General features: G+C 43.9%; 1 protein-coding gene across 2 annotated transcripts; it reads right to left on the bottom strand.

Moving 5' to 3' along the window:
• Window positions 1–314: 314 nt before the first annotated feature.
• On the bottom strand, window positions 315–21,659 carry LOC149285777 (tektin-4-like). 2 transcript variants are annotated; one of them, XM_089495072.1, is made up of 7 exons: window positions 21,645–21,659; window positions 11,675–12,196; window positions 10,384–10,454; window positions 9,321–9,464; window positions 7,028–7,250; window positions 2,803–2,957; window positions 315–531 (listed from the first exon to the last, which is right to left on the bottom strand). In XM_089495072.1, exons 1-7 carry the CDS (start codon window positions 21,657–21,659, stop codon window positions 315–317), a joined length of 1,347 nt encoding a protein of 448 aa, XP_089351198.1. The 2 variants fall into 2 exon arrangements, with proteins under 2 accessions (XP_089351198.1, XP_089351199.1); XM_089495073.1 differs by lacking the exon at window positions 21,645–21,659 and having other exon boundaries at window positions 11,675–12,208.
• Window positions 21,660–22,476: the final 817 nt, after the last annotated feature.

The following is a 22,476-nucleotide window of genomic DNA, read 5'->3' as shown; positions in this document are numbered from 1 at the left end:
TACTTATTATTCTGTACTGTCACTTTAAGATGTCATTTTTTTTTTTATATGTTTGGAAAAAGGGTATATATATTTTTTTTAATTATAAAAAAAAAATCATTTAAAAAAAAAAAAAAATGCTGTGAAAAGTTTTTATGTTGCTAATTCATTCTAGAGCATCCCTTAAATATTAAATAATTAATTTTAATATAAAATTGAGGGCTCATGCTGTGAAAAAACATACCAAAAACCACCATTTTTGGTTTTAAACGTTTATTGCGATGCATTTGTGCGATTAAAACACTTAGTTTGTATCTGGTTTTTATAGAAGGCGTCTACTGGTATCCGGTGAGCTTCATGGCGACGGGGTACCGGGTGCGATGGGTCATGCACTTCTCCCTGTCGATGAAGAGACTGTTGGCCTTGTTGGCTACGTCTTTTTCCAGAGACATCCTGGTGTCTTCCAGGTTCCTCAGCGCCTGCTCGGCCGCCTCCAGTTTCTGTCTTAGAACGTCGACGGATTCCGTGAGTTCCCCGACTTCGCTTATCAACCTGTCCAAACAAAGCGTTACGAATGGGTGGTTTGGGGATGATTCTCAATTTGAGCGCAAATATGGGGAAAAAAAGCCAAAATATTTGAAGATGAATGAGAAGCGAACGCTAGAGGAAGATGGATAACGGGGCAATTAGGGAAAAAAATAGTTAGAGGCAAAAAAAAAAGCCATTTCTGGACTATTTCCAGTATAGCCGTTAGTCACAGGTTTTATCTGTAAATTAATCTATAAATTCTACTTAAATTGCGATTTTTTTGTTTTTGTACATATTTGGTTTAAAAAAGGGATTATTTTAATTTATAAATATTAAGATAATTGTGGAAAAACTGGCCAACTTCCTGTGCTGATGTCCTCTCCTTTCCCCCCCCCACCCTTACAAAGGCAACCAATCAGCAACAATCAGCAACTTAACAACAGAGGAGATAATGGGGAAGAATAATCACGCTGTGAATTTATATAGGGGGCTTTTGGAACTCTTGGATGCACTTCACATCTAATTGGCGAATAAAGTCCACTTATATATATATATATATATATATATATATATATATATATATATATATATAAGTTTTGGGCAAAATTATTGATAATTAAATGTTTAAAGTTAAAGGGTTTCTTTTCCGGCACTCAGGGGGTTAAATTAAAAGTGTTATTTCTGGAATCAGTAAATATAAATATCCTTGCGTGTCCAGATGCCTGCGCGGTCCGCCCCGTTAGGGCCACTCCATAAATACATTTCAGAATTTACGGTTTTGGAAGGGGGGCTTTCTATGTTTATACAGCACTGTAAACAAAATGGCAAAATCGTAAATTTCAATGGTGGCGGCAAAGCCAGCGGACTCGTCCAAGACTAATATCTGTCTTTCAGTGAAGACAAGCGGCCGCCAGAAAAATAATTAAAAAAAAAAAAAATCATTGAGGCGTCTCTTCGGTTTCTAGATTGTCTCTGATTGGTTGGCTGTTGCGTTGATTTAGAACGCTGAGGGAAGATACATTATTCTTTCATAGAATCATCGAACCTGCCGGCAGATCGGCCCCATTCGGCCCCGTCTAGTCTGCCTGTTTGTCTTGCTGTAAATGCCTACCCCATGCATGTTTAAATTCCCTCGCTGTATTAGCCTCTACCACTTCTGCTGGGAGGCTGTTCCCCTCATCTACCACCCTCTCAGTAAAGTAAAACTTTCTCCCATTCCATCTCAGTCTCTGATCCTCTAGTTTTAGATTACAGCCTCTTTTTTTCCCTCCTTTCTGTTGTCTTTGTAAGTAGCGAGAAAGGTCTGATGCGTTGTTCATGCGCTCTGACATTAACCCTTTGCACTCCAGCAAGCAATAAATTAGAGTGCATGTGTTACAAGGACCGTAAGGCGAGACCTCTGTGAAAACAATCCTGTGAGCTTTGCCGTCAACCCTCTTCTCAAACACTGTTATTTTATTTCTGTCCGAAATCTCTCCGGATTGTAATCTATGCGGCTTCGGCGCTCCCTCTGGCGGGTCGAGGAGTTTGTCCGCCCCTGCAGCTGAGCTGATCTGTGTGTAAGGTGGGCCCCACCCACTTCTGCCTCCATGCTCATCTCTTCCCCATCTAGCCACACCCCCTCGAAACAGGCATCCTGATTTAGACACCTGAGTCGTCGTGGAGGGGAAATGTATCCTGAGAATGTTTTTTGGGTGCCGAAGCCTTGGCCCCCCATTCACACAAAGGGGTCTATTCACTAAACAGTGAGCTGCCAGAAGAGTTGTGTTTCAGCTCCTTGCCGTCACTATACATGGTGAAGGGCCAACCACAGCGCTTCTGCTGTATTAAGAACTTAGCTGGCCCTGTATAATGTATACATTGAGTTATACATTATACGGGGCCAGGTCAGCCCGTCACTTAGCCTTCATAATGGATAGAGAGGAGTTAAAACATGGTGAAGGAAAGCATTGCGATGCACTGAACCTCTGCGGCCCTCCTATGCAAACAGTCGATTTCTAGGGTCTTATTAACCCACCCCCCCCCCAAAGAATAATCCGTTTCAGATCTGCGGGGAAGGGGAAGCTTCTCAATGGACGTCGCCGCGCATGACTCACCGCCCCTTGGAGGGAGTTTTTTTTTCTCGCAGTGATGTCAGATTTGAAATGACCGAGACATGACCTCATCAGTTTTCTGAGACTTCGGCTTATAACAATAGACTGTTTGCTTATTACCAATGGATCAAAAATCATAAAAAAAAAAAAAACAAGAAAGAGACTGCTGTTCCCAGAGGGGCTGTCTCTGTGCTCTACCTACCTGAACTGCACGGGGTCTCTGCAGAGCTCCACGTTGGGCCTGTAAGACCTCTCATACAGCCGCGTCTGCGCAACCTTCAGCGGACCTTCCTTGTCTTTAATAGCTTGCCGGAGAGCCGCGATATTATTCTCCTGGCCGGCGACTTCTGCCAAGGTCTGGGGAGGAAAAACAACACGATAAAAAACGATAAAGCGACTCATTAATCGATGTCCGCGCAGGCTCGTTGCGCTTTATTTAAGTAATAACCTTGCCCCGCGAGCTCAAATATTTGCAAGGATATTCGTTTTTGCTGAAAGAGGGGCTCGATGAGGCGTTTAAAGTTTATTTATACGCCGGCGGGGACGGGGCTGGAAACGCGGACGCCGAGTGTCGCTGCCCAATCAGGACGCAGTTACCCCGCAGTAAGGATACCCCGTCTGTGACGGAAGCAGCAGCCTTAGCGCCATGTTTTATGGTTATTATTTTGCGGGGCCTATTAAATATCCCAGCAGGCAACTGATTTGCAAGAAGAACAGAGGCAAAAACTGCGCCCCCCAGTGTGTGCGGGGCAATAAACGCCCTGGGATATTGTGTTACTCCGGTGCAAAGTCTTCAATGTGCCCTTATAGCCATAGCAACCAAGGGACAGGAACATTCCGTTGGTTTCTATGGTGATTAAACCACTTTTAAAGGTTTGCACCAGAACAGCTCTTTATAAATTTGACGGCTGTGCTTTTTTAATGCCAGTGGCACTTATGCCCCAATTTTGGCATTCTGGCAACAAAAAAATCCCTGGTTAGAAACATATTAGATCGGCCCCCGTTCGGCCCCCGTCTAGTCGCCCGTTTCTCCTGCTGTAAAGACTCAAACCTTAATCAGTCGTTGGTCTCGTCTTAGATTCAGGAGCCGTATGTCTATCCCATGCATGTTTAATACCCTCACTGTATTACCCTCTACCACTTCTGCTGGGAGGCTGTTCCACTTATCTACCACATTTAACACAGTAGATCGCACAGCTGCTTCAGAACATCTTGTGACAGAACATTTCCCTTAAATCAGCCCCGATTCTGTAGAAACCAAGCAGCAAATGCTTTAAACCACTGCGGCTGCCAAGAGATGCGAGCCGGCCGATGTTTTCTTCACAATGGCTCCTTCCTCCGGGGGAATGTTAGTTAATTAAGTAATAAGCTTTGTTGATTAGATGAGTGACATCCAAGGCTGCCTCTTCCCTTCCATTTCGTTGTTCTGTTCCCCCAAGGCCCTTAGCAGGCGCATGTTCCCACGTCCTAGAACGTCCCTAAAGGCGTCGGACGCGCCGAGAAAAAAAAATATATATTATTATTGTATTATTTAAATATTAATATTATTTAATAATTCTGAATAATATTTATTATTTAATTATTACTTATTGTTCTTATCATCTTCAGGCTGCTTAAGGTTTTGCATTTAAAATACTATTCTGGGAAGGTTTTAGACGTGAATGAAGTTCCTTGCGCTGCATTTAGTTGTAAAAGGGTTAAATTCAGCAGAGTAGGTGGAACAGCACCTTTAAAGCAGGACTACTTCTTAAGATGACATCGAACCGTCACGTGTTTGTGTATCTGTCGTTCATGTGTCTAGAAGAATGTTTGGATTCAAACAATCCCCGGAAAGTTTAAAACACCATTACAGGTCTACAGGTGCCCCATGTGGCCAAAATAGTGCTATGGAAGGGGTAGGAAAGGAGAGCGAACGGGGTCTTAACCAGCTCAGGACAAACTTGATTGACTACAACAAAGTTCTACTGCACAAATCTTGCCATCTCTTCCTACAGGGATTCTTTGCCCAAAAGCCAAAACCTAAAAGAATGGAAGGAAGTTTTACTTTACCGAGAGGGTGGTAGATAAGTGGAACAGCCTCCCAGCAGAGGTGGTAGAGGGTAATACAGCGAGGGGATTAAACATGCATGGGATAGACATGCGGCTCCTGAATCTAAGACGAGACCAACGACTGATTAAGGTTTGAGTCTTTACAGCAGGAGAAACGGGCGACTAGACGGGGGCCGAATGGGGGCCGATGCTCCGGTAAATTCTATGTGTGACTATAGTGATAAAATATTAAAACACATTAATGACACAGATCTGTTTATCCTTGAAGGACACAGACTGATGATATTCGAAGTCATCTTATGGCACCTCTTGCTCGTTTATTTGGGGTCTCGGTGACGCGGGAAGCGCTTCGGGGGCAACTACCCGGCTCCTTAAACGAGGTTCACAAATGAAGTGAAATAAATAACGTCGGGTGTTTGTTTTAACGATCTTCCCGTTAACTAGGGAGGTTGTTATGGAAACCAAAGGCAAATATTGTAAGGGGGGCAAAAGGGCCAAACAAAACATGGGAACAGATGAACGTTGGCCAAGTGGGGGGGGGGCAGAAATAAGAAGTCTCCTTCAAACAAAATTACATGAAGTCGTTGATCGGGGTCCGCAGACCCCCCGACTATAAGGACTTCATAGATGAGACGTCAATCACTTGAGAAGCAGCTATCCATGATATGAAGTGAGAGAGAAGAGAGTATTATCCGGAAAGGCGCAGGTATCAGAGGGGATTATCTTCTAAGGATGGGCTGGAAGAGCGCATCGCCCAAGAAGTGGTTACAAGAGGATATTATCTCCTAAGTGGCTCTCAGATGTCACCCGAGAAGAGGCTGTCACATTATATCATCCGAGAAGATTCAGACGATTATATCTCCTCAGAAGAGGCCATCGCCATGGGACGGAAGACAATCGTGAGGTCCTTCATAACGAGTGCGGCTCTCCGAATTGGGTGACCAAAGGTTTTTCGGGGTAACCCAAGGAACCCCTTGACCTCTGTGACCACCATGGCGATGGGGTTTGTATTGCCTGCCAAACACATCACGTGCTGGACGGGATCTACTGAGATCACCGACCCCCAGGCGGCCCAAGGTTTACCGGCCCGACGAGCCCTCGAAGACTCGTTTCTGTTAATTAAGTAATTGCCTAATGGGCCAAAAATTAAAAAAAGTGCAACATTGTCTGAGTTTCATCAATCGATTCTAAATACTTAACATCTGTTTCTCAACGGCCGCCATCTACACCGAGAAACCGGTGGACTCGTTCGTGGTTGTTTATTTGTCTCTTTGTGAGCAGAAACGTCTCCTTGGAAATAATGGAGCTTCGTGGATTATCTGCGGTTTTTCAGCGCGTGAAATAATGTTGTTTTTCTTGAAAGGGATACATTATCACCATTCTATAAAAACATATTTACATTTAAATGCAGCCTTGCTCTTCCTTTCTGAAAGATATCTGTACGAGTGAAAGAGTTTGAAGTTCTTCCTTCCGCAGCCTTACTTGGTGTTCTGTATTTTTGGAGAGCGATGGAGGGAATCTGGCGAGAGTCTAAATCCTAGTTGGGCCCCGGAGGAACCTAAAACATCTCCAACTTTTCCATCTTTGCTTCCTCATGCCTGTCCGGAAAGGCACTGAGTACGCAAACCCCCCCAACACTTCAGGGGTCCAGGTCAGGACCTTAACCGACGAGCCCCATCATGGCGCTCAGCTTCAGTGCGTCATGAGGTGGCCACTTGGGAGCTGCTATGGAGGAATCTGCTGCTATGGGGTCTTCCCAAGTGGGCCAATGTCCACCCTGCCCATGGCAGCAGAACATGCGGAAGGTACGCATGACATATTGGTGGCCAACTCTGTCTTAGTTCATGTGCAAGTTGGGTCAACCAGACTAGGATCCTTCTCGGTTCGTAGACCCGCCACGGCCACCTATCTTTATACAGAGGTGTATATAAAGTACTGGGACCAAGGAGAGGACCCCAGTCTTGAATGTCCTCGGTTCAATACCTATTCCTAGGAGGCAGGTTTATTTGTCCTGGTGGAAGGAAGCAGGGAGAAACAAGCACATGACTGAAGGTGCCATAATATGACATCATACCAGCCTTAGGAGCTAATGATGTGTGAGAAACATGAAATAAGGGCACATAACTCGCTGCTAACATCCACCAGGCCACCCAGGGGTGATGTAAATGGGCTGCCGGGAAATCAGCAGTATAGGAGGGCAAAAACTTTAGCCCATGTTGTAAAAATGGGGGGTAACGGCACTTTTTGCTTGGTGGAAACCGTTGTGAATAAAACCGTGTATCATGGGGTTTATCATACGTGACTTTCCCCCTCCAGCCCTCGGTCCTTCACAAAATCCCGCAAGACCCACTTCTTTTAGGGATTCCTCCTAAACGTACCTTTTGCAAATGGTTTTCTAACTTCCTCTTGGCGTCGTCCACTTCCTCGCAGCGCTTGGCCAATGCCCGGTCGACGGCGGCGCACTGGGCGCGCAGGTCCTCCGCCGTGTCCTGGAGGATGCTGTCAATCAATGAACGGAGATTCACCGAAGTCATCCTCTCGCGCTCAGCCTTGTATATATTATCGTGGCTGTACTGGGTCCAAGATTCTGGGGTGGAAGTGCTAGAAATGTTTTTAAAAAACAGAAATACTAAGCAAAGAATAAACAAATAAATAAGAAAAGAAACGAAACAAAGTGAGGCTGGTGCTTTATCAAGACTCTTTTTGTCACTTTGTGCCCTAGTGCGGGGTATTTGTGTAACATGGGCGGGGCATTTAGAAGAATAATAATGGGGTTTATTTCCCCCACTTAATTTATAAAGCCGTCTCCTGCTATTTCTATACACATTATCGGGGCTTTTAGGGCTGTAGAACCCTGCGATCCCCTCATACCCAGCAAACATTCTGACCTCCTAGAAAAGAGGGACAATCAGAGGAGGAAAGAGGGGCTTCAGGGGAGGAAAGGGGGACATCGGGGGAGGAAACAGTGGCATTAGGGGAGGAAAGAAGGGCATCCAGAAGGAAAGAGGGCCATCAGTGGAGGAGAGAAGGACACAGAGAAGGAAGGAGGGGCATCAGTGGAGGAAAATGGGACATGGGGAGGAAAGAGGGGACAGGGATCTAGGATCAAAGAGGGAATGTCCCTCCTAAACAGAGACAGTTGGTGGGTATGTAAGTAGTTTCACACATCTATTTCTTAAAGTGTAGACTTTTGGTATTAAGTTCTTTTCATTAATAATGAAAGCGTTGGAAATAATTAAAATAATCATAGCGGGAATGCTGTGAGCGTGTGGGGGAGGGGGGACACTTCCCTTTACCGCGGTCACGTCTTGGTATATTCCTTATCTTTTAATAGAGGTCACTTCCGAATTACCCTGAAGGTGAGAGGCGCCGCCGCACTTTATAAATACCCATATATTTAAAAGTCGGAAATAGACGCGAGTGATTCAGAACGCATCCGTATGCGCGAAGCTTTCGGGAATCGCTGGAAGTTCATTCATCTCTCGGGGCCAGAGCGGAACGGTTCAAAATCACGTATTTATGCGACTTTCCTTTTAAAACTTTCCCCTGGATTTGACATTTTCTGCAATACTAGAATGTCTTACAAATTAAATACCTTTTTTTTATCCCTACACAACATTTTTAGATGTCGGCTTTTAAATGATAATTTAGGTCCCTACAGATCTAATTTACTGCTTTTTTTCTCGTAGATAGTAAATTGCCGTCTTTATCCATCTGAAGGTATGTGAGATGGGGGGGGTTTATACATAAAGAACTGTGGTGGTATACCGCCACCTACTGGGCATCAGGAGAAAGGGCAATGATCAAATAAAATGAGTAACATTTTGCACGGTAAACAATCGAAAAGGATACATTACAAAAGCATTTACGCCAGCTTATAAAGTATTAATGATGTACATAGAGGATAACAATATATTTACATTTATATATATATATATATCAGTTCTATATTGTGCAACGCCAGGTATGTTTCCATAGAAATGATGGTTGTAGCGCAGAATGGCGGGGTTACAATTGCACTTTTTCTTAACCTAACTTTAATAGTTTTCAGGATCAGAGTCTACACTGGCCACCGGAATTCTGATGCCGTGGGAAAGCTGCCGGGCCACAGCTGTATCGGCATTTCAAATGGTAATTATTTCGCAATTTAAAAAATCCCTCAATAAAGTAAAACTTCCTTCCGTTCCACCCAAGCTTCTGGTTTTAGATTCTGGCCTCTTGTTTTCTTTATGTGTTTAAATGTCTCTCTCCCATCCCCCCTCTCTCTTCCATCCCCTCTCTCTCCCCCATCCCTTCTCTCTCTTCTCTCCTCCGTCTCTGTCTCTCTCTCTCTCTTCTCTCCCCATCTGTCTCTCTCTCTCTTCTCTCCCCCACGCCGGACATATTGAGATCCCTTAATCTATCATTATAATTTTTATCCTCTGAGCCATTCCCCATTTTCGTCGCCCTCCTCTGAACTCTCTCCAGAACATCAACATCCTTCTAGAGATGGGGTCACACACACACACACACACACACACACACACACACACACACACACACACACACACACACACACACACACACACACACACACACACACACACACACACACACACACACACACACACACACACACACACACACACACACACACACACACACACACTTTGCCCTCAGTGTCCTCCTTACTTGTCTTCGCATTTGGAGGAATTGTGGTGGAACTGGATCTCTGTGCTCTGATTATTGTATCTTCCGCATTTGTCGTCGATGTCGTAGGCTTCGACCTTATCCGACCAGTCCATCTCCAGAGCTTCCTTGGCCGCGCGATTCATCCTAGCGGGAAAAGAATTGCTTTGGTAAGACGCTCATTGGCGGTAAGTATATCCCAAGCAAAGAGAGGTGTTCGGCCAATCAGATCTCTTGCAGGGGTATTAGCTGGGTGGGGGAGGGGCAAATGCATAAAGCTTTTACCAAAGGTACACCCCAAAAATTTAAAGGGACCTCTCGGCTATCACATGCATTAGTGTTGATATAATGACCGGATTGTCTCTTTGATATGAGGAAACCTCACACTGTCGACATCACATGACATTTCTGGCGGTAACAAAATTACAAAAGGGTTTTCTAACCATCAATTAGCCTTTTAAACTTAAACTTGGATCAGCGAACACAACGTGCCATCGGAACACAGGAGTGATGGGAGTGAGAAAGGGCCATTGGAACACAGGAGTGATGGGTGTGATAAAGGGCCATCGGAACACAGGAGTGATGGGAGTGAGAAAGGGCCATTGGAACACAGGAGTGATGGGAGTGATAAAGGGCCATTGGGACACAGGAGTGATGGGAGTGATAAAGGGCCATTGGGACACAGGAGTGATGGGAGTGATAAAGGGCCATTGGAACACAGGAGTGATGGGAGTGATAAAGGGCCATTGGGACACAGGAGTGATGGGAGTGATAAAGGGCCTCTGTGCGCCTATGAAGAGATTCCAGCTACAATAGTCATTTTTAACATTAACCCCGTCTGCACTGGATTTCTGATCCATTTCATGTTATTGTAATACACTAAATGTGCTTTTCTTTCAAAAACCAAGGGGATTTCTAAGTGACCCCAAACTTTTGAATGGTAGTGCATGATATATATATATATCTCAGCAACAAAATAACTGCGTTTGTTTGTAAATAAGATGTTGGCAGTAAGCGGCTGGTAACAGAAGGGCCGTCGGCGGCCAGAAAGGGTTCTTTTAATTACCGGATCTGTTGAATGGTTTGGTTCAGGGTCCTTTTCAGAAGCTCTTGAATATTTCTGATCAATTCTACTTCCTGGAGAAAAGAAATCAATAATATCAGTTTAAATGGGTTTAAATAGGCAGTTTTTTTTCAATTTACATTTTTATTCATTACTTAGAACGTTAAACATAGAATGTTAATGGGAAATGTCAGGAGGGGGTCCGATACCCCCATAGAGGGCCCGGAAACACGTACGGTTATGCGCAGGAGGCGGAGCTGGGGTAAAAACATCCAATAGTAGTCTTCGGCTGCTGCACACTTATACATTTAGCTCCAATGCCCATGCTCCGATATCTTCTAACATTTGGCCAATGAGGGTCCATATTTTATTGGATGTGATTATCATAGAAGATGATTGTTACAGGGTCACCGTACCCAAGGCCGGGTCCCCCTGTTTGAGGGCTGAGGAATCACCAGTCAGTCCCTCATACGGATCGCACTCAGCTATCCACGGATCATCCAGACCACCATTCGTAGCAAACCAAGAAGAACTCTCTTTATTACAAACACACAGAACTTATATACAATGTCAATGCAATGTGTACCGAACCCAACCCCCAATCCCATCACTCACATCCCATCACAAATCCCATCAGTATACAGGGGATGTATCAGGTGAGGGGATTACAGAATACAATGGGTTCCCCCACCTGTGTTATCCCCCCTGTAGTGCGGGTGCCGTCTGGGCAGACAGGGCTGTGTTGGTTGATTAAGAGCCCCAGCCAGATTATAGGGTCGTCTCCTTGAAGGCTGGAGCTGAAGCCACATCAGTCTCTGGGCCGGTTACACAATAATACACAATATAAAATATTACCGGGTCACGGTATACGGAACCGGACACAAAAGTGCTCCGTGACCCGGCTAAACTTCAAATGACACATGAGCCAGCTAGCCTGGCCCTGTCACAATGATGTAAAGATATATATAAGCTTTCAGGGGCCTCAGAGGTCTCTTCTTCACTTGGTTATGTTTATTCAAGGACAATGAATGTGAAGAAAGTCTCTTATTCACATGGACTAAGTGGGGGATTTAGAAGAAGAATAGTGTAGAACCCTGTGATACCCGCATACCCAGCCAACATCCTGAGCTCCTACAAAAGAGGGGCATCAGGGGAAGAAAGGGGGGGGCATCAGGGGTGGAAAGAGAGATGGAGGGATCTGGGTACCGAAGAGGGACTGGTCACACTGGTCAGGGGCAGTTGGCAGCATCCCTCGGTGTGATATGCCGGTTACCCCGTGCCCCTCGGCTGTTACCTGCAGCAGCTCCAGCTCCACGCCGTCCCGGACCAGCTCGGCCCCGACTCTCCTCTCCCTGCACTGCAGGTTGTCCGAGGCGATGCTGAAGGGGATCTCGGTGGCGTCCAGGGCCCTCTCCAGCCTGTTCTTGCCCTGCAGGAGGAGCTGGGTCTCGGCTCGCAGCTCCTCGACCTCCCTAGCCAGCTCCGACTTCCAGAAGTGAATATCCAGCAGCCTCTCCCCCAGCCTCCGGGTGGCCTCCGCCTGGCTGCGCTGGGCCCGGGCCTCGGCTTCCATCGCCAGCACCTTGCTCTCCTGCCTCGTCTTCTCCGAGCTGTCCCGGTCGGCGAATGCCTGGTAGTACGTCGTGGAGTTGCCCTGCTGCCATTCCTCCAGCAGGTACTTAGCTGTACGGAAGCCGGAGGTGGCCAGGCCGGAGGAGGAGTGCTGGCCCGTGGTGTTAATGGCAGCCTCCGGGGATTGGGTCGGGAGGCTCCCCGGGGGGACACTCTGGGGGGCCAGGGGCCGGGACACAAGAACCTCGGCGGACATCGCGGGATCACTGGGCTCTGATAGAGTTGACAAGGCCCTGGTCACCCAGGCAACAGATGTCAACTGGCGTCTCGTTGCCTGGACACCGGTTGCTATGCAGCAGGCAGCCAATGGCTAAGCGAAAGGAACGCGCTCGTCAGGAACGCGTGGAACCTGATCTTGGTGACCATGGAAACAGACGCCAGGCAACCCGGTCTTTTAAAGGGACATGCGTATGATTCTGTGTCATGTGATTCAAAAAGTGATTCTTCATTTAGAAAAGTAGTGTTATTGCCATAGCAACCAATAGAATGGCGCAGTCAACAGAACCGTTAGGGTAACTCAGGCAGCTGCCTAGGTAGCCTAGACCATGGGGCCCCCAGGGTCACTCTAGAAACTGCTCCCAGTGTGCAGAAAGCTGGCAGGTACCCCATGGGCCGGGCTGCACCTAGTGTGTTGTGGGCAAGGGCAACTCTCTCTAGCACCCACTCACTCTAACATCAACCTATTTGCATGCGCCTACCCAGAATCCCTTGTGGTTGTGGTTGTGGCAGCACCATGAGATTTCTGAGGGAACAACGAGCCTTCCGGCGTGTCTGGTGTCTGGAGATTTTTTATATTTCTGAATACAAAAAAATACGCTTACAATAACACCATACATTAGCGTACATACTGTAACACCATGCAGTAACACACACATGCTAACAGCATATACTAACATACACACATTCATACCATACAGTAACATGCATACATGATAACAGCACGCACACACACGCACACACGCACACGCGCACACGCGCACACGCGCACGCGCACATGTCCACACATGTGCTAGCAACATACACTAACACCATACACTCACACACTTACTCTCTTTCTCTCACAGCCCTCCTTCTCTCAGTTCTCCCTCTCTCCCCCTCATTCTCCCTATCTTTCTCTCGCCTTATGCACATGACGGCCCTACTGACACGTGTGCAATGGAGGCTTCCTCTATAGCGTGTTAGATGTACACCAGAGATCTAGTGTGGGTGACACAGGGGCTTCTTGCCTGGGGCATTATTGTGGAGCTCGCTCTTTACACTTTTTATACACATCCCTGAAAGAAACAATGCCTGAGAATTAACATTTAGATGGCATCTAGAATCTTTTTTTTTTTTTTTACAGTACCCTATTCTGGCCACTAGGTGGTGCTGATTTATCAAGCCTACCAATGTCATTCAATTTATAGCTCCTTACATTACACCTGAATGCAAGCCATGGGCTGTATCAGTGTACAGTAAATAAATGATATTACATGAATCTACCCACTCTGTATTCCTGTCGCCATTGTGTTAACCCGTTCGGCCCCCATCTAGACTTAAACCTTAATCAGTCGTTGGTCTTAGATCCAGGAGCCCTATGCCTATCCCATGCCTGTTTAAATCCCCTTTCTGTATTAGCCACTACTACTTCTGCTGGGAGGCTGTTCCATTTATCTACTACCCTCTCAGTAATGTGCAAAATATGGGCCACAGAGTTTGCAATCTGCCCAGGGGAGCAATAAGCGTTACCACCAAGTCGGAGAATATTCAACATCCCTGCAGTCCTCCGTCGTACCTCTAGGTGGCGATGTGACATTATGTTGAAGGTCTGGGTTTTCGATAATGCGGAGAATGCAGGTTTATTGTAAAGATGCCACTTTGATGATTTTGTCTTTTTATTGTTCAGATGACTCTGCATGTCCCATCCTTCCAAGCGTGGCGTTTTAAGTCTTGGTTTACTGTATCATTTGCCAATACGGGATAATCTCTTCTTCTATGCTTTTCAGTACAGATTGGACTGTGTATAAATCAACAGAGCCAGAAGATTAGTCAAAAGCAGAGATCCGCTTAGCTGAAAATAACTTCTTCCAGTAACGTCGGAGCAGTCAGCCGTGTAACGAACTTTAAGATATTTGTTACGGCTTCTGTATACAGCGCAGGGGAGTTATTACTGTATACAGTGCTGGGGAGTTATTACTGTATACAGTGCTGGGGGTTATATTACTGTATACAGCGCTGGGGAGTTATTACTGTATACAGCGCTGGGGGTTATTACTGTATACAGTGCTGGGGGTTATATTACTGTATACAGCGCTGGGGAGTTATTACTGTATACAGCGCTGGGGGTTATTACTGTATACAGCACTGGGGGGTTATATTACTGTATACAGCGCTGGGGGTTATATTACTGTATACAGCGCTGGGGGGTTATATTACTGTATACAGTGCTGGGGGTTATATTACTGTATACAGCGCTGGGGAGTTATTACTGTATACAGCGCTGGGGGTTATTACTGTATACAGCACTGGGGGGTTATATTACTGTATACAGCGCTGGGGGTTATATTACTGTATACAGCGCTGGGGGTTATATTACTGTATACAGCACTGGGGGGTTATATTACTGTATACAGCGCTGGGGGTTATTACTGTATACAGTGCTGGGTGGTTATATTACTGTATACAGCGCTGCGGGGTTATATTACTGTATACAGTGCTGGGGGTTATATTACTGTATACAGCGCTGGGGGTTATATTACTGTATACAGCGCTGGGGGGTTATATTACTGTATACAGCGCTGGGGGTTATATTACTGTATACAGCGCTGGGGGTTATATTACTGTATACAGCGCTGGGGGTTATTACTGTATACAGCGCTGGGCGGTTATATTACTGTATACAGCGCTGGGGGTTATATTACTGTATACAGCGCTGGGGGTTATATTACTGTATACAGCGCTGGGGGGTTATATTACTGTATACAGTGCTGGGGGTTATATTACTGTATACAGCGCTGGGGGTTATATTACTGTATACAGTGCTGGGGTTATATTACTGTATACAGCGCTGGGGGTTATATTACTGTATACAGTGCTGTGGGGTTATATTACTGTATACAGTACTGGGGGGTTATATTACTGTATACAGCGCTGAGGGGTTATTACTGTATACAGTGCTGGGGGTTATTACCGTATACAGTGCTGGGGGTTATATTACTGTATACAGCGCTGAGGGGTTATTACTGTATACAGTGCTGGGGGTTATTACTGTATACAGTGCTGGGGGTTATTACTGTATACAGCGCTGAGGGGTTATTACTGTATACAGTGCTGGGGGTTATTACTGTATACAGGATTTCATTCCTGTATCTTAATGGTGTTTTGGTCTGAAGCGTCTCCGCTGATTATATTGATGGAAAGCTGCCACTTTTCCCGTCCCTGGTACCGTCTTGCGCAGACTTTCCTGACAGCAAAGCAAACGCGTTCGAAGAACTCGCTCGGTGTGATTTCACAAATGAATTATTAATGATTATCTTTTCAAGGCATTTCGTGATTGCAATTAGGCACTCGCTTCAATGACGGCTACAGAGGGAAATAAACATAATGGCGGCATAAGAGAAACACTTTCACAGGGCGCGTAATGCTTCCTGCACAGACCCGCCGTCTGGATTACCGTTTTGCGGTTTTAATTAATGGCGTAAAATGTGAGGCTCTTTATGGTTTTGCAAAACAACAGAAACTTTTGGGACTTTTAAGACAGCTTCGGGAATACAAACTTGGGGCAGGTGTATCCGAACAAATCCGCTTTCTGTTATTCTATTCTGTCCCGTGCGTATTATTTCAAATAGGTATTGTTAAGACGTGAGCAATTTTGCAATTGTATATTTTTTTTATTTAAGGAAGTTTTTCTTAACTGAGGGGGTGGTAGATAAGTGGAACAGCCTCCCAGCAGAAGTGGTAGAGGGAAATACAGTGAGGGGATTAAACATGCATGGGATAGACATACAGCTCCTGAATCTAAGACGAGACCAACGACTGAGGTCAGAATTAAAATAAGGATACATATGTATCGTTGGAAGCCAATGAATCATGCTGATGCCATAATTAGGGTCACTGTGTGTGTATGAGTGATGACATCATGGCATACCTTTCAGGCGTCTCTGCTTGGTTTGGTCCAGTCGCTGTATGGTCCCCAAATCCCTGATGCCCCTCTTTCAAAGGAACTCGGAATGTTTGCTGGGCATGAGGGTATCGCAGGGTTCTACAGCCCTAAATTAGCCTAATAAGTCATTGGTCTTTAACTAGGAGAGTTTGGTTCTTATCTGCCATGAATTTTATACTCACAGCCTCCCGGAGCGATTTGACCAAAGAATAAAATGTTCAAAGACCAGGCAATGGTGGGACGTAACCAGCCAATTTATCCAGAATCCACGTTCATATCTGATCAGTAATCTCCTGGCACTCAGGGGGTTAAACTACAGGTAAATTACGAGAAACGAGACATCTGTTCTAGTCCCTGACTTTCTTTTCCCCGTGCTAAAGGAATTCTTAAATTATTATTATTATAATGGGAAAGCCAATATCGAGTCACAGAAATGAAAGGTCAGTGGGAGGCGGGATAACCTTTTTACGCGATTATGTAGCAGGCAGATCCATAACTCACATTAAGACCTATTTACCGTATTTAAACCTCCCCGTACGCTAGAAAAACGTTTCTTCTCTTTAACGTTTATTTAATACAGCTTTGGCTGACATTTTGGAAACTGTTTAACCGTGGACAGATCAAAGATCCGACGTCACATACTTACCAGAGCGGGAACATTAGGTCTCCCCGTTCCCCTTCGTGTTCAATCGCAGATTGTTACAATTACCGTTTCCACCGATGTTCTAGAACCGGCGCCGATGACTTATAGTCAGTTAATGGGTTACATGAAGTGGCAGCCATGCTGCTACCAAAGGGATTCCTCCGTGAACTGTCCATTTACGAGTTACAGATGGAACTCATTTGACCTGACAAAGTTCGGGGAGCCACTCACTAGAGAACACGGCCGCCCAGGCACTTAAAGACAAGCGGCCACTTAGTGACATAACCACAGCTATCGGCTGGATATGACGGGCGGCTCACGTTGTAATCAATAGCTCTTGAGATCTTTTGAGTCGGAACTCAACTGTTGTGAAGTTCCCCAGTTAAGATGGAAGTCCAGCTTTGATTTTATGATCATTTAACTAATTTGTTGTGGAGACATTTCTCATCTTGACCGTCGACTCACCTAAAATGAGTCCATCCTGCCTTTAATTAAGCCAGTGAAGCTTAATGGGATCAAGGTGGATAGAAATGTGGTGGATTTGGCGTTGACTTTAGCTAATATGAGTTGCTCAATGACACTCAACTTGATCAAGTTACTTAAACAATTCAGCTTGGGTGCCAACATGACGAGTCTTACCCAATAGACCCAACATTTCGATCCAGACTGGGCCCTTTCCATGCTCACTAAATGGGCTTTAAACCATTATGGTCCCTTCCAGCTTGGTTTTGGGCTGGATTGTCCTAGTGAGATGTCATTGATCTTTTCAGAAAACCCACAGGCTGCATTTCTTTTTGGGCATACTATTCATACATTTGGCTTTAAACTGCCTGGTAACCTATAATTAGCCGCCATTCGTGGACCCTCATGCTTTTTTTTTATATAAAACGCGTCAACCTGCTTTTTCTCTAGATTTTTATTAAGGCAAAGCCAGAGGTTTAATTTTATAGAACAAATCCCTCAAAATGAAGATTTTCCACTTTTGCATTTTTATACAATTCCTGATTATCTAAGCATTTTCTGCACCTGCAGGCTGTTAAGGTTTTTTTTTTAACAGGGTGAAAATCTAGCCAATTTTCTCATTGTTTGTAATGATTCCAAGCTCACATTATTTAGAACGTTTTATGGAACCAACTAAACCATATAATTCCAAACGTTATGGCGGATTAACCAGGTGATCAACGAACAACCAGTTTAAATATCCCCGGTGCGGTTACATTGATCTCGGCCATAGGAGCAGGATTGGGTCATTAAATTAAATTACATTTTTCTGAGGGAAATGTTAATAAGTCAACGTCTTCATTTTTGGTCTACCTCTCAAGGTGGGCCTCCAAAAATGGTTCTTGTACCATTAGCCGCAGCTTCATCCAGTAAGAGGAGGATGAGGTCATTGCTTAAAATATAATCTGTGTTTCATGAACAGAAACTCATCAATTACCATAAAAAAAAATTCATGTTCCTAATTAAAGATGTCGGACCAGATGTTCTTGGTCAGAGATTAGCATGGCCCATTCTATATGCTTGATCACCGGGTCTATATCACACCAGGCTATGGTTTCACCAGGCTATGGTAGGACACATCAATGTAGAAGGTTCTGAGGTCCCTCAGAGGCTGGGTGTTATCAAAAAAGAGTATCAAGTAGGTTCCTGGTCATGAATGTTTTGAAAATCAAGTTATATTTGTTAAAAAAAAGAAGCAAAGAAGATCTCTGATAACATGTAGCATCTGAGGGACACCTTCTACAACGGGGCATCCTATTGAATCCATAACCTGATGTGATACAACCCTGCAAATCCATAGTGGTGAGAAGTCGTCTCCCTGATAAAACATATAGATGATTGATATTGAACATAATCTCATACAGAATGGACATCACGCCTTTAACATCAAAAAGGGCTGTAGTGGACCTTGAAGAGCTGACACTTCTGCTGTAGACCCCCGTGATTCTTGACCCAACACCTGGCCAGTGAGGGACACTGGAACCACCAAACCATATTCTATAAAGCTTGTCCTGTGTCATCAGATGACATAATCAATGTTTAGCGGTGGCATTGCCCCACTTGGGTCTCCAGTTGGAGCAGCCTGAAGGAGGTGGGCTCATCTTCTTGATAGCGTACAGATTTCAGCTGATTCAGGCATGACTTGGGCCCTTTTTGCTTCCGGTTTTGCAATGGTTGAACATCATGGAATGTTGTCTACATATAACTTCTCTTGCATATTCCGTAAGCTTCTGCTACAAAGTTCCACCATTTATATTTTTTTGATGGCGGGTCATTGTTTAAGAGGACATCAAGTGGCTTTGGGTCACAGGGATTGGAGGCCCACTAGCACATTATAGTAGCCATAGTTTTTGCCACCAAGTAAGTCTTACAATGATAGGCTGGACCAACACAACCCAACCTGGTCTTAATTTAAGACTTCCCTCCTTTTTGTAGATTAGCTTGACCTCGCGATACATTTAAAAACCCGGAGCCAATGACATTATAACCTGTAACCCGATCAGTTAACGTGGGAATACGCGGATCGTCACGCCAGTTCGTTAGTGAAGGATTACGGGAAATCCGAAAAAACAGAAAAATTCAATTAACAGGAAGAATTCCGTCTCCCTCGTTCCCCGTGGTTTCCACGCTTGTTTCCATTCTTCAGTGATGGTTAAAGTATCACCGGCTGTAAATATCACCCCCCCGCTCCCTCGATTCCGAATATAATTAATAACTCCTATGTTATGACTCACTGGCTTCTTACCAACATGAGAGCGCAGGCTCTATTTGAGTAGATTTTTTTTTTTATTCTTTTTTATTTTCAAAGCTTTGTCGTTCTGGAGAAGTCTTTGATTGCTTAACCTGTCATTTGCAACACGTTTAATTATATTTTGCAGTCCAACTGAGCGTTCGTTTTCCTTTTTTTTTTTTTCTTTTTCTTTTCATGGCTGGCTGTCAAAAGTTTCCTGCGTGATAAACACGTCGTCAGGCTATTCTCAAAACGGAAAAGAAATTTCCGATATCCATCGTATCGCGTTCTCTCGTGGGCTTAACCCTTTCATTGTATTATTGGCACGTTTGAAAATCAACCCTCCTGGAACCGAAAAAAGGGACATATCTGCATTCTTTGCCTACGTCCAAAGTAAAAAAAAATAATAATAATAATAAAATAATAATAATAAAAAATATATATATATATGTTAAAAATGGCCCTCATGCGGAAGGCTCATTAACCCTTCGGAAGAACACATTCCTTACCTTCATTATAAAGCCCACTAATAAAATCTAAGTCACAATCTAAATAGCTGCCTTTAATACTGTATATATATATATATATATATATATATATATGTATATACTCTTCCATTACAGATATGATCCACTCTCCGCTCCAGCCACGCTCCATTAAGCTTCTTCTTGATTTCACTCGCTCCAGAATAATTCGATTTCATGTTTCAGATTTCACCTGCAAATTAACCGAACCGTTCCGAGTGATTGGCAGCTCTTTTATCTTCCAGATTGTGTTTTTCCGATCAATCTTGCCATATCTTGCTTTCTAATAGACCCGGCCGATGACATCACCGCGATGAAAGTCAATAAAAGCGCTCATTAGCGGCCACGTTTGTGCAATTCACGAGCCGTGCATAGGGATCCTCTATTATTTATTGCCCGTAATTGGCTCACATTAGTTAAGACGTCCGGCATTATTCTGCCCAGACAATAAAATGCCTGTGGTGTCAGAAATGGATTTCATCGGGTGAAAAATGCTTGATGCCGCAGAGTAATACACAATTTCCAGTACGGTTTGGAATCCGTAGACGGTGCGAGTGAAGTCCTATGATGCTTGAGGAACCCAGTGTGGGTCCAAAATGCCATTACGCTCGCATTATCCCCTCTTCCTTTCCCCTCCTCTCTCGTTTTCCTCTTATCTCCCCTTCTTGCTTTTCTCTTCCCTCCTATCTTCTCTTTCTTTTTTCCATCTCTCTTCTCTCCCCTACTTTTTGCTCTATGCTTTTCCTCCTCTCCTTTCTATCTTCTAACTCTTCTCTCCTTTCATCCTTTCTCTTTCTTTTCTCTTTTTCTCTCCTTTCCTCATTTTTTCTTTTCTATCCTCTGTGTCGTTTTATTTTCTCTCTCCTCTCAGAACGTCTCCAGTAAATGGCTTGGCAAAACATGGCATCCCTGGACAGGGCCGAAGGCAGATGCCCCTATTACCCCAAAAGAACTTACAGTCCTGTGCTAAGGGGTATGTTGTCTGTATCTAGGGCATCTACCTAACATCAATAAATGGAATTGCAGTTTTTTTCCCCACGTTTATCGAATTAGGCCTTTCGGTCTTCATAGTTTAACTTTAAATAGTTTCTCTTTAAACTTTCGGACTCGGAATTTAGATCTTTAAGCACCAGTAGCTGCTATTATATAAAAGTTCTGCTCAAGTGGATAGGCTGGAGTCAATCAAAATTACATTACCGAAAATCTGCATCCATTTCTGTCAGTTGCAATCATGGAGATCTTTACTCAGTACGGCTGGAATTCGCTTTCTGTGTTCCAAAAAAATAAAATTAAAAAAAGTCAGCAGTCGTTCAAGTGAAGAGTTCTTTGGCTGGGAGAAATAACGGTGCAAATTTCTAATTTTCAGCACAGAAATCATGCAGAAACTTTATAAAGTACCTTTAAATAATCTCTCTCTCGCGCTGTATATATATATATAATTATTATTTATTGTTTTGTATAGCGTCATCAAGTTTCATAGCGCTGTACATATATATATATATATATATATATATATATGGCTAAGCTTAATATGTATGATGCATCTTTGATCTCCCCAACCAGTCCATTTAGGCTCATGTTAAGCCACAGAGCGCCAGGATATGACATCATATCCCGCCACTACACAACAGTGGCAGTGGAGGAGCGCCAAACATAAATACATCACTGAAGTATACATTATACAGGGCCGGGTTAGACCTAGGAGCTTGACGAAGTTGTTGAGAATTTTGGTCCGGAGTGCTAATGTATATAATATATATATTTTTTTGGCTATATCTATCTCGAGCCCCTGCTTAATTGAGTTATAAATATGTTTTATCTGTCACGTTGCAGAAGGAACTGAAGCTTTGAGAACCATTTTAATTGTACCTGGAGGAAATTATGTGCCAGAAAAAAAATAAAATAATAAAAAAATAACTTAATTAATTTAAATAAATAAATACAATTATTTAACTAATAAAAGGAAAATTCGATAATACGCATGGAGAGATGTTTTTAATTGTTACCTAAAAAAAAGCTAAGGTACTTAGAGCAACCTTAATTTTGTGCATATTTTATGCAAATCAGATATTAATTTATGTAGATTAAAATGACATTTCCTTCTTAATGTTTAGCTCCAGAGTTCCCGTACAGAATGATCAGATTATAACTATGAATAGCGAGAATGTTCCCTCTTTCAAGCTCGTGGAGTAAATCTGTCTGTCTTTGCAATTAAATTATCAAATCCCGGGGCTGGGATACCATATCAAGCTTTTCAACTGACTTGAATCGCATCTTAATAATATCATTACATATAATGTATATTTTATTTTAACTCTAGTTTTATGACATTGCAAAGAAAAATCTGATTTGGCAAAATTTTCTCTTTTAGTCTGCAAGTAGTCGACATGAAAAAAAAAATGTAAGGTTTAGAGGAAATAACCAA

This window comes from Sceloporus occidentalis, unplaced genomic scaffold (assembly GCF_023333645.1).
Source record: "Sceloporus occidentalis isolate IW3139 unplaced genomic scaffold, rSceOcc1.0.p SCAF_76, whole genome shotgun sequence".
Classification (NCBI taxonomy): Eukaryota; Metazoa; Chordata; class Lepidosauria; order Squamata; family Phrynosomatidae; genus Sceloporus; species Sceloporus occidentalis.
The sequence above is the reverse complement of the archived record's forward strand: the minus strand, read 5'-3'. Positions and strand labels throughout refer to the sequence as shown.

Excerpts from the sequence above, each read along its gene's own strand:
- LOC149285777 (XM_089495072.1), bottom strand. Across the intron at positions 2,958-7,027 it reads TAGAAAACCATTTGCAAAAG|ACCTTGGCAGAAGTCGCCGG; the intron begins GTACGTTTAGGA and ends TTTCCTCCCCAG. Across the intron at positions 532-2,802 it reads AGAGACCCCGTGCAGTTCAG|GTTGATAAGCGAAGTCGGGG; the intron begins GTAGGTAGAGCA and ends TTGTTTGGACAG.